The sequence below is a fragment of the Trachypithecus francoisi genome, unplaced genomic scaffold (genome assembly GCF_009764315.1).
Source record: "Trachypithecus francoisi isolate TF-2019V2 unplaced genomic scaffold, Tfra_2.0 Lachesis_group11, whole genome shotgun sequence".
NCBI lineage: Eukaryota > Metazoa > Chordata > Mammalia > Primates > Cercopithecidae > Trachypithecus > Trachypithecus francoisi.
In genome coordinates this window covers 109,467,100-109,480,017 of record NW_022681456.1, presented here as the reverse complement: position 1 = coordinate 109,480,017, position 12,918 = coordinate 109,467,100, and the positions used below count along the sequence as shown (strand labels likewise).

The following is a 12,918-nucleotide window of genomic DNA, read 5'->3' as shown; positions in this document are numbered from 1 at the left end:
CTATCAAGAACACAAGATAATGTACTTTACCCCTCATTACTTCTTATTGTTCTCCCCTAGGATGGCCTCCTCTACCTTCTCTCCTCTTGGATTTGACTCAAATACCAACCCAACTCTCATCTCTAGAGACACACAAGCTGGATTCTCATCTCACCTCAGCCCTTTAGCAGCTGGATGATTTGAAAGAAGTTCAAGCTACCTAAGTTCTGTATACATCAATCTTTTAATTTCTAAAGTGCAGTTAATAATAAAATCTAGGCCAGGCATGGTGACTCATGCCTGTAGTCCCAGCACTTTGCGAGGCTGAGGCATTTGAGCCCAGCAATTAAAGGCTGCAGTGAGCTAAGTTTGCACTGCTGCACTCTGGCCTGGGTGATAGAGTGAGGCTCTGTCTCCAAAAATATATAAAAATAAATAAATAATAGAATCAAAACCCCTGGGCTGTTGTAATAATTAAATCAGATGGTATATGAAAAACCACTTATGGCAATAGTTGGCTAGGTATACTCTCAATATATCTTTGCTGTTGTTGCTGTCATTATTTCTGGCTGCATCCATCCTTCTTAAGAGAATTTCAGTCCTCTGAAGAGAAAGATGTATATCGAAGGGGTCACCAACTTAGAGTAGTACAATATAAGCAAGTAAATCTTGATCAGCCTGTCTTCTAGCATTTTGACGCCGTGTTAGTGGTGCATTGCTGGAAGATAAAACTCCTTCCAACTTTACGTCTAATACACCAAGCGTTCGGATTAGAATAAAACAATTATATAAGCCAAATATTTTCTCTAAATCTATTTCACAAAAGAAATGTTTATAATCTTTAAACTCTAAAGGAGTTTGTAATTCAAGAGGAAACAATATATAAACTTCCCAAATTTTAATTTGCTAAAGGTCTTGGGAGCAACAGAGACTAGCAAAACTGACACATAAATCAAACCAAATATCAGTGGGAGTAGTTTTGCTAAGTTTGTGTAAATTATACTAACATAAACCCTGTTATTCATGAGAATACTCAGAGTCATACTTTGAGGAAAAAAAAGCAATATTTTTGAAACAGTTGCTTTTACAATTTAGAGTTGAAGATGAAAGAACTCTGTATTTTGAAATTCTTGAAAATATATTGGAACAAAGGGTTTTATGTGAATGAAGTTGGGCTTCCTTCACCTGAAAATGATATAGTTTTTTCTCCTCAGTTTTCAAAAATGGCTGTATTTTCTTGACAATCTTCAAGAAAATATCAAATCATAAGCTCCCAAGGAGACAAGCTAGAAAGCTGCAAATATTTTTAACCCTTTTCCCATTTAGAAAATAAAAAGTGTAACTCACTGCCAGTACTCATTTCGTTTTACATAAACACACTCTTTGAGGCTGAAGCAAATCTGATTGATTTTTAATGTGAAAACAAAATGCAAAAACTGTTCTTGGAGTTATTTCTAAACACAACTAACAAGAGAATTGTCACAATCATCTGAATCATCTATTTAGGAAAAAATCGGATTCATCGAATGAATCTTCGGCCAACGCTGTTCGAGAAAGATGTTAACATCACGCATAAGAATGCTATGTTTTCTAGGATTTGACATTTTTAGCGATTGAGAGAGTTACTATATTTTGTAAACGGGAACACCACTACTAAAAACAGAATGCTACAAATAGAATGATGCCTTTTGTTTCCAGAGTCGATATCCTAGAGTGATGCAAAATAATAATAAAAGCAAGATGTTTTGTGGCAAAGTTTTCTCGGCGTAAAAGCTGCAGCCACAAGCGCTACCTGTGAGTATTCTGAGACAAAAGTAAAAAGAGTTAAAGAATCTCTGGGGACAAGAAGATCAATCATAATGTGGTCAAATCAATTTCAGTAAACACATTTTTACTGAAAGCCAACTATTTTTTTTTTTTTTTTTTTATTTATTTATTTTTTTTTTTTTTTGAGACAGAGTCTTGCTCTGTCGCCCAGGCTGGAGTGCAGTGCGCGATCGAAAGCCAACTATTTATCCTAACTGAACTGATACAAGGGTTTTAATCACAGTTACTATTATCATCACCATCTTCATTTTACTGATGAAGAAAACCAAGGATTTCAGTTTGTAGAGTAACATAGTCAAGGGCACACTAGTTGTGAGGAATGAAATTCAGGTCTACTTGACTCTAAACCTGTGCTTACTTTGGTCTTTAATTTAAATGTAAACAGATAGCCTCATGTGGCTGGCGGCTATTGGACAGCACATGTTTAGAAAATAAATAGGTGTCCTTGAAGAACTAGAATGTTTCACTGATCACAATCTAAACTGAACAGACTGTTGGTTATTCTAGTTGCCCTTAAAGTCGTCTGTTCTTACAGCAACAGCAACTTACTGGAGAGTGATGTATAAAGTGCAAAGGTTTTGAGACTAGACAGTTCTTTCATTCTTGTTTCCTCCACGCTTTTGCAGAAAATGTGTTCCCAGGCATACAATTTCAGAAGTTTGATGCCTTTCAGTATTTCATTTGTTTTCTTCAGTCTCTCAGTGGAATAATCCTATAAAACAAAGAAAGAAAAATAATACTAGTTGCATCCAAGTGAATCAGAAAGGCAGGACCACGTAATGGACGGGGATTGAGGAGATCTTGATTTCTGACTGGTCATGTCACTCACTAATTAGGTTGTGAAATTCCCAGGAGAAGCAGTTAAGCCCTTTGCGCTTCATGAAATAAAGAGTTTAGTGAGATGGCCTCAACATTTCTTTCCACCTAAAAACATGTATGTCTCTGTTGCTGTGGTTTACATAAAAGCTAAAAACAATTTTCTAAAGTTTCACATGATTTCCTTGAATCATGTCTGCAGATAATATAGACATAAATTTAAATGATTAATAAGGAGACTTATAATGACTCCTAACATCTAACTTATTGTCTTCTCCAGTCAACTCTATCACTCATACTTACGGGAAGAAAAATAATAAATTTAAGAAAAGTTAGTGGGCTTCTTATTTGAAAATATGAGGGTACAGTGTTATGTGCATTCATATTTCATCTTCAGAATTCAGTTATTGAAACTAAGCCTATTATCTTAGCTATCAAGAGATTTCCACATACTTCTTTGTAAGCTCTTGGTTAAAGCCTAATTTAGATTCACTTATAACTTGCAATAATTGTAGAGAGATTTGTGGCAGATACAAAAGCTTCAATTTAGCCAGCTGTTTTCAGCTTCCTTTATCACCACGTTATACTAGAATTACTAACAAAGTACAATGTGACTAATTAGCTATCAAAGGGGGCAGTAGAGTGGTCAAAAGACAGATAAGAGAAAGCAAAAGTAGCAAACAGCCTGGTTTTTGTTCAACATTTTGTCTTTACAGGGTCTTAAATGCCTATCAAATGATTGTTCAATGAGTAAATGATTATGGTATGAATAGCTAAATGAAAGACAGACGTTTAGGACTCATCATGTCTCTCTTAAGCTGCTCTTCCACACCTTTCTGTATTTGTGTGCTGGAATAAAAAGGATAGATGGCTCAGACGGAAATAATGAGTAACCTACCTAAAGCAGCAGAAAAACAAGTGATAAAAATCGCTTGCGTGACATGCAACTTGCTTGTCACAGTAGAAACACGAACTTGAGAAACAATCCTGTCAGTGGCAGCGTCTCTACATTTTATGCCTGATTTACAGACAGCCTGGCTCATATTTAATCAAACTTTATTTGTAAACATGCTGTCAACAATTTTATTATTTGCAAATATTTCCCTATAAACAGCAAATTCATGCTCAAATAAAATGATTTCATGGCAAATTGAAGCCAGAAACGGTCAGTAACTGGGCTTTTTCTTGCTTGCCAAGTTGACCAGAAACATATTCAGCAAGAGCAGCTGCCACTGAAACATGTCAGTGTGACCCCACAGATCTTCACATGGTTTGAGTCTACCCTAGGGAAGAATAATTTCAGAAGCAGCAAACTTGACCCTTCCCTTGTGCCCTGATCCATTTCTTACACGTCAAGAACTGACATTCAGTAGCCTCAAAGTATGCTTAAGAGGATTCTTTAGACAAGTGATCTAAGAAGACTGAAAGCCTTATCACCTCATGGTACTTTAAAACATCAGGAACTGTAATTCTAGTATTTCGAGTCTACGATCATTAAGTTTTGAATTTCCAATCCACTTTTAAGAATTGTTTTTGCAACATGGAAACTGAAGTGAAATATAATTGTTTCCAAATTTTCTTGAGTGGCATGTATTAATTTCCTACATTATAAAATTAAAACAGCATTTCTCGATTTTTGTATTTAAATTTCCAAAAGCTGTTACTTACAAGTGTACTTTTCTGAGCCTCTGCCAACTTTGTAGCAATAAAGTACTGAATTGGCGCAAGGAGCACAATGACAGCTGCACCAACCAATGCACTTGATCCAAGTAAATTATAGAGCAGAATCACGCCCATTATGATCTAGAGAGAAAAACACATGGAAAAGGGAAAATGAATGGGGGTGTGGGAGCCATTGTATGAAAGGAAATAATTTTTAGTGTAATTGTAGTATTTCTTAATTATTATATTAAGTTTATTTGGAAGTCAACGGTATTAAGGTTCTCCAGAGGGACAGAATTAACCATCAAGTCAACCGAACTGTGACAGTTGGGTTTTACTCTGATTTATTTGGGGAAGGCTAAGTGCTAGGAATGTATTTTTAGTACGATAATCTGTACAACTGATGTCAAACCAATTTATTGCATGAAGTTGCAAAGTGGTCCCATGACGTTTTTGAGCTTCTAAAGTAGTCTTCAAATTTTTAAAAGGGCATAAATTTTTTCTTGAAAATGCTGTCACCCACCATAAATTTGACATTCTATATTCTCTTGGAATTGTACTAGCTTTTCAAGGCTGAGAGGATGAAAAACAGCGGGCAGCATCATGTGAGTAGAGGATGGTTGTCCGGGGGCTCAAAGAGAATGAGCTGAGCTCCTCACCTCCTTATGACTCCAGACGTCACTTACTGACAAGAAGACTGGGGGTAACTAAAACTGGTAAAAAGCTAAAGTTGGTGCCCTGTCTTATTATACTTCTCTTTCCCCAAACCAAGGGCAAAACCATTCAGACCTATCTTCTCTGGTTTGCTATTGTCTTCTTTTTTTTTTTTTTTTTTTTTTTTTTTGAGGCGGAGTCTTGCTCTGTCGCCCAGGCTGGAGTGCAGTGGCCGGATCTCAGCTCACTGCAAGCTCCGCCTCCCGGGTTCCCGCCATTCTCCTGCCTCAGCCTCCCAAGTAGCTGGGACTACAGGCGCCCGCCGCCTCGCCTGGCTAGTTTTTTGTATTTTTAGTAGAGACGGGGTTTCACTGTGTTCGCCAGGATGGTCTCGATCTCCTGACCTTGTGATCCGCCCGTCTCGGCCTCCCAAAGTGCTGGGATTACAGGCTTGAGCCACCGCGCCCGGCCCTTTTTCCTTTAAAACTCAGAATTTACCCCTGCTTTCCTATCCTCTCTCTCTCTGATTTATCACCGCTCAAAACATCAATTAATGAACTGTATCCATGCAGTTCAAGTATATCATTTATGCCTATATGCTAATGGTAATAGCATAATAGCAGCTTTCTGGGGGCAATGTCACATTTACTGCCTAGCTAATTAGGTAGTTTGGGAAATCCAATAAAAACAAAAAATTCCTTAAGGTCATCCATGATGCAACCATTCAGAGATTTTTGGTGCACTTGAAATAATACCACCTAGGCAGCTACCTAATCCACCTTTATATAAGTACATTTTGATACAATGAGACAAAGTACATCTTAAATCCTACTCTGTGCCAAGCACTGTGCATACTACACACTTTTATTTGCCTTGGTTTTCTATTAAAAACTGAAAAGGCAAGCAATAAGTTAAAAATTAGCATCTTCTTTATTACTTTATGCACTTTAATAAATGTGAGACACAGGGACTTAGATGACAGATTGTATCAAATAAGATCTAGTGCTTGAGCTTCATCTACAGAATGCAACACTTGAGATAATTAAAAATGTCCAGCTTATACAAAAGAAAAACCTGAGTATATTTCTTTTTTTTTTTTTTGAGATAGATTCTTGCTCTGTCTCCCAGGCTAGAGTGCAATGGCGCAATTTCGGCTCACTACAATCTCCGCCTCCCAGGTTCAAGCGATTCTCCTGCCTCAGCCTCCCGAGTAGCTGGGATTATAGGCATACGCCACCACATCCAGCTAATTTTTTGTATTTTCAGTAGAGACTTGGTTTCTTCATGTTGCTCAGGCTGGTCTCCAACTCCCAACCTTAGGTGATCCTCCCACCTTGGCCTCCCAAAGTGCTGGGATTACAGGCGTGAGCCACTGCACCTGGCCTAAAAACTGAGTATATTTCTTTTGCCATTTTTAGCTCATTAGGGGAAGAAGAAAACATGTGTCTTTAACTAAAATGTTATTTTACATAGGAAATAGCTAAATAGCACTCCAGTTTGTCACTGTTCCTACCATTTTATAGAGTTTGTCATTCTGCAATATACTAACTATTGAAACTATGGGATTGATTAAAGCAATTGCTCTCGTTTAGAAATGCTATAAGAGAGCTTGCCAAAAAAAAAACGGGGGTCAAACCATGGCTCTGTGACTTACATGAGTCGAGGCGATAATACTAACAACTAACAATTACTGGATTCCCAGGAAATGCTGAGCACTCGCTAGATGCTATAGACCTATTAACCTATTTAACCTTGACAATTCCCACAACTGTACGACAAAGATACTATTATTATTCTCATTTACAGTTAAGAAAACTAGGGCTTTGAGGAGTTAAGCCCTTGTGTAAATGAGGGGCAGGGCAGATATTTGAACCCAAGCAGTATAATTTCTAATTTCTCTTTCTTAACCTATGCTATAACATTTCTGAGTCTCAGCTTCCTTTTCTATAAAAGAGTGTAATATTTGCACATTCAAAAACTAGCCACCTTTTATGGAGCTAAATGCGTTACTGTTTTTTTTTTATTTCCTCTGCAAACAAAAATCATACTTATATTGATCTACTTACCTGAACAGGCATAGCCCATAGATTGGGACACAGGAACAAAAACCACATGAGTTGATTAGTTTCAATGGCAACTAAGTTGTTGATCTGTCCCAGAGTCATCTCCCCCATGGATAAGTTAGACGTAGAGAGCCTAAGGATTTTATTATAAATCATGGCCTACCAAAAAAAAAAAAAAAAAAAGAGTACATAAAGCTCTACGTTTAAAACTGACACTATGATTATTTTCATTGAAAATAAATAACAAACATTTAATTTTTTTGAAAAAAAAAGAAAAGAAAAATTCTATAAGGTCATCTTCTTAAATCGACCACTATAGTTATTTCTATTTCAGTATACTTATTTCAACAAAATACAGACTTATTTTTTTTCTAGTGATATAGTAAAAATAAGCATTAAACTTTAAGCATAAGCTCTAGAACAAACAGAAAAAGGTAAGTAATTGTAAGATTTCAAAAAGTTTTTCTTCACATTATTTTAAAGTTATTTTTAATTCAACAGGTTTATTAATTAGCTGTGTTTCTTTCATTAAGTAGATCATAGAAACGTTGTTGTTGTAATACCAAAATGAAAATGGAATGAAGAAAGAAAACCGAAGCTATTATTATTCTGATCACTGAATGGTATATAGCATTCTTAGGAAACAAATTCTATTCACAGCCTTTACATACCAGCAGAGCTCCACGGAGGTTAATGCCAGTCTCTATGGTTACATAGTAGGAAGCCTGCAAAAATGTCCTTTGCAGAATAAGAGCCAAGAAGAGAAGAACTGCTAGAACATAAGCGTTTTCAAGAAATTCCTTTGATGAAAGGGTTTCTGAAATCTTGTCCCAAAAGAAAAAAATGTGACAAATTAAAACTCATCTTTTCATAGACCAGGTGTACAGTTTGCATTTACTATAAGATGCATAATATTTAAATATAAAAATTCAGTGTATGTATAACACAGCAGTGAAATACAATGCAAACCAGTGAAATACAATACAAATCCATAAAATCCCTGATTAATGAGTGACGGAAATGCCTAATTGAAGAAAAAAAGGTAAAACGTATTTAAAAAAATTAGAATGCATTTCCTGCAAAGGTATATCCAACTTTAGTAAAATGGTAAGCAGTAAATAAAAAGGCAAGTTAGTTTACACTCTAATTTGGAAGTAGAAGCTACAAAATTGATAGCTGGTCAGCAAGACCAATGGAACAAATATACAGTTTTGGTAGCCTTATTAGTTTAAAATAATTCTACTCAGTTGCCTTTTTCTGATTTTCAGATATCTTAATTTATACTAATAAAATAAATAGCAAATTGTAAAATAGGTAATTTGTCTATATCACTCATGCAACACTACCAGTAACAAAACATGACTTACAAAATTTTGTTTTAGTAGGAATATGACTGAATTCAGCCTAAGGATATCCAAAATTGATTTTTGTTTGTAACAATAGCATATGGTAACTTGTTTGTTAGAAAAGAAGGAAAGATAACATTTAACTAAGTACATTATATCAGTTTGGACACTCTTTATTTTCTATGATTTAGACCTAGTAGAATTTTACTTCTGGTCCCTTCCTCTTTTTTCGTGGGAATATATACAAATGTACAAGTCCTATTCCTTCTCAGCAAAACATCGGACTGATGTGTGCAAGGGCGAAGGGTAATGGATAAACTCTGTGGAATTTAGATATCTGTATGTAATTAGGCTAGTAGAGACAAATCACCAAAGTGTATTAGTGGTGAAAATACCTGGTTCATTTCATTTATAATGTGTGCAAGGATCTGGGCTAAGCATTGTGAACACAAATATGAATGGCTCACCGTAATTGTTTCATAAGCTTACAACCTAGGTAGATAAGCATATCTCTAAGTAATAGGCTTCAGTAAGTGCCAACATAAAAAGAGTGTGTTAAGGGACTGTCAACGGGGGTCAAATTCCAACTAGGACGATCAGAAAAGGCCTCACTGAAGAGGCAACATTTAATGTCAGTTCTCATATTGCATAACATTTTAATAGGTGATGGAAAGATGGCAGGAAATCACATTGAGAGAATAGAAAAGGAAAATGGATTCATCTGGCGATAGTTTTCATCTGTGGAACTACGAAAATCAATGCTTATCTTGGAAAGAAACTAGGAAGTTCACAATGCAGTCTTTACCAAAAATAGAAAATAAAAATTACGTATTTATGATAGTAAACACATAGTATTTTATACTATTAGCCCCAATATAATAACATAATATCTAATAAAATATCACAATGTGACTTGCCCTGATCATTGTGAAACAGGGTGGTGGTTTTTATTATATAAGAAAAGAGAAATGTACAATATTACAAACCACATTTCTAGTGTTATTGGTCATAGGCCTCTAAAGAAGTGACTCAGCCAGCTCTCATGTAAAAAAATTCTTTAGGCCGGGCGCGGTGGCTCAAGCCTGTAATCCCAGCACTTTGGGAGGCCGAGACGGGCGAATCACGAGGTCAGGAGATCGAGACCATCCTGGCTAACACGGTGAAACCCCGTCTCTACTAAAAAAATACAAAAAATTAGCCGGGCGAGATGGCGGGCGCCTGTGGTCCCAGCTACTCGGGAGGCTGAGGCGAGAGAATGGCGTCAACCCGGGAGGCGGAGCTTGCAGTGAGCTGAGATCCGGCCACTGCACTCCAGCCTGGGCGACAGAGCGAGACTCCGTCTCAACAAAAAAAAAAAAAAAAAAAAAAATTCTTTAAAGGATTGCTATAAAAATTAAATAAAACAATCAATGTGCAATTTCTACACAAAATTTCTGGCACACAGTAAACGCTTGCTAAATGTTTACAGCCTCTGAATCTGAGAATAATTTTGTTTGGCAGATTCATTCAATGAATAAATACATAAACACGTGATTTTTTTCTAAAAGGAAAATTACTGTTTTCTTTCCTTTAAAAAGCATTCAATTCTCTGAAAAAAGAGCCTATTTGAACAACTCATAAAACTGCATTAATAAAAAGTGACAATTACAATGAAATCCACCAATAATATGTTTCCTTTGAAAAGCACCAGGAACTTACTCCAGTTGTGTTGTTTGTCCTATTCTGGGTTTCATTCACACGCTGAACTATTCCAGAAATACAAAGAGGTCCAGCAAAACCCAGTAAGTCAGCCAGATAGCGGAATGTGCTACTAAGTAGAATTGGTCGCCAAAAGCTCTGTACATTGCAAGCCATATAGATGGAGTCCGATTTGGATGATCCGCAACTTTTTTCTGGAAAAAAAAAAAAAAAAAAAAAACAGATGTAACAAAATAAAACTGCTTAGAGCAGTAACTAATCTCAAGTATGGAAATTCCTTCTTATACTTCAAAAATATTTTAAGGGTTTAAAAATTGATGTTAATGTGTGCCTTTCAACACAGCATGCATAATTCTGTATCCTTGCCTTCTATGCAAATAGTAGCTACTGAATGCATTTTAATAAAATAGAGAGAATGAGAAGTAAACAAGACAGTTTTTCTAAGACTCTATTATTTTAGTTATCAAAGGATGACACGGGATCCTTAAAGCTTAATTCATTTTCACTTTTCTTTGATTTGGTAAATGTATATTTGTCATGAAAACTGCCAAATAACATTACATAGCAAGCAAAAGAGTAAAGCACAAAGATCTAGGTTACTAGATCTAATCTAGTAACCTAGATTTCTGGAGTTACTAGATTACCAGAGGTTTGCCTATCCGATGATTGCAAACTAAACAAAACAGATTATCCCAATTTCAAGTTGTTTCTTCTCCATGGTATTTCTTATCTCCCTGAATGGTAGTCAATACTTTAAAAAATTATGGTAGATTTGTGTTTCCTAGGTATTCCTCAAAGACATGCAAAATGAAGAACATCATTTATACTTAAGTCAACTCGGCTTCACACAGCTACAGTTGTTTGTTGTAAATACTATTTTAAGACCTGAGCAATCATCGTAATTAAAACTTAGGGAGGAGGTAGATAAAGTTTTTTCACTGTGAGAAGGAAGTCAACTCACTGGAGTAGAGTTCAACTACGTTCCCAATGCAACCCCCTGTTAAAATAAATGGTTTGTTTTCCAAAGTTTATGTAGACATTAACACACCAAGTTCAAGCTAATCTCTCTTGTAAAGAGAACTCAGAAAAATTAAGCGATGCTTAGGCAAGACTGCAAACATCTTTACTTTAGCAGTTTTAAAAATTTTATGCAATACTTTTCCCAGAGGTGAAACCAGAGAAATGACTCAGATTCATTTGTTGTAACCTTTTCCTGCCATTTAATCTCATAACACGTATTTCTGACACAAAACGGAGATTATTTTCATCATTTACCATAAATGCTTTGTTGATCTTGATTGAGAACAGCCAAAAACTCGTGAGCTGTTTTACCATACTCTATTTCCTTCCAGTGTGGTTGAGAATCCTAATATTTTAAATGGCAATGATATTTGCAGTCTTCCAGCCCCAATTAACATGATTCAAAAGTACAGAGGAAAACAGATGAAGGAAATCTGCTTCCCCTTTACCATAGATATGATTTAAGCTTTGTGTCATTTTATTTTTATTTTTTATTTTATTTTATTTTATTTTATTTTTAGACAGAATTTCACTCTTGTTGCCCAGGCTGGAGTGCAGTGGTGCGATCTCGGCTTGCCACAACTTCCACCTCCCGGGTTCAAGCAATTCTCCTGCCTCAGCCTCCCAGTAGCTGGAATTACAGGCATGTGCCACCATGCCCAGCTAATTTTTGTATTTTTAGTAGAGATGGGGTTTCTCCATGTTGGTCAGGCTGGTCTCAAACTCCTGAGCTTAAGTGATCCACCTGCCTCGGCCTCCTAAACTGTTGGGACTACAGGCTTGAGCCATTGCGCCTGGCCTAAACTTTGTGTCTTTATATATATATGAGTGTGTATATATATGTGGGTATATATGTGTGTATATATGTGTGTGTGTGTATATGTATGTATGTGTATATATGTATGTATATATGTGTATGTATGTATATATGTGTATACATGTATATGTGTGTATACGTGTGTGTGTGTATATATATATATTTTTTTGAGATGGAGTCTTGCTCTGTCACCCAGGCTGGACTGCAGTGGCCCAATCTCGGCTCACTGCAAGCTCTGCCTCCTGGGTTCATGCCAATAGGACCATTCTCTGTAATTAAGCACATAGAAGACAGATGCTAAATTACCTTTTGTTCTTCATATGCATCTTTCAGGCAAACATAATTTGTTACTGCTCTCATTGCTATTGGCAATTTTCCAATTGCCTTCAGATCAATAGGCTTTTTATGAGCAGTTATAATAAGTGTGTTCATCCACCAGTATGTTGCTTTTGACAGTAAATTCACAAATGGTTGAAGAAATCTCACTCCCAGATCCTGGAGGTCTTCAGGAGGCTTTACTTTCTGAGGATTCATGAAGAATACGTATCTCTGTGGCAAGAAAAATTCCACAGTTTAACAATTAGTCCAATTATTTTCCACATATTAAAAGTAAAATTTCAACCTTTTCTACATTTTCATTTGACCAAAATTTGTATTTTAAAGCCTCCTTCCATCCCTTTCTGAAATATTCTTTGAGATACTTCCTTCTGTTGTGACTAGATTAACTAGTTAATGCCAGAATTTTGCATGTAATCCTCTTGAGGTCAATTCTGAAAGATCAGTTAACCTTTTAAAAGATAGTTTTTACTAAGAGTCAATGTTTCATGATATCCTATGATAGGGTCAACCAAATGAAGGTTTTTACATTGTTTAGATATTAAAATGTGTTAACACCATTATTGAGTCTCTTGATCTATGGTTTCCTGATGTTAACTGACTACTCTCCACATTCATTGCAGCATATATCTTTCTACTCACTGATCAAGTTCAAAGTTCTCTGATAAAAAATGAGTACTGGAAAATCTATCTCTAGTAT

At 36.0% G+C, this 12,918-nt stretch overlaps 1 protein-coding gene across 1 annotated transcript in view; it reads right to left on the bottom strand.

Moving 5' to 3' along the window:
- The window catches only part of ABCC9 (ATP binding cassette subfamily C member 9), a 152,504-nt gene that overhangs the window by 105,164 nt on the left and 34,422 nt on the right, over positions 1-12,918 (bottom strand). The window contains 7 exon segments of the mRNA XM_033222695.1: positions 2,356-2,518; positions 4,291-4,425; positions 7,005-7,160; positions 7,673-7,825; positions 10,046-10,173; positions 10,176-10,239; positions 12,189-12,431. Of these exon segments, the coding sequence (XP_033078586.1) occupies positions 2,356-2,518; positions 4,291-4,425; positions 7,005-7,160; positions 7,673-7,825; positions 10,046-10,173; positions 10,176-10,239; positions 12,189-12,431 (1,042 nt within the window).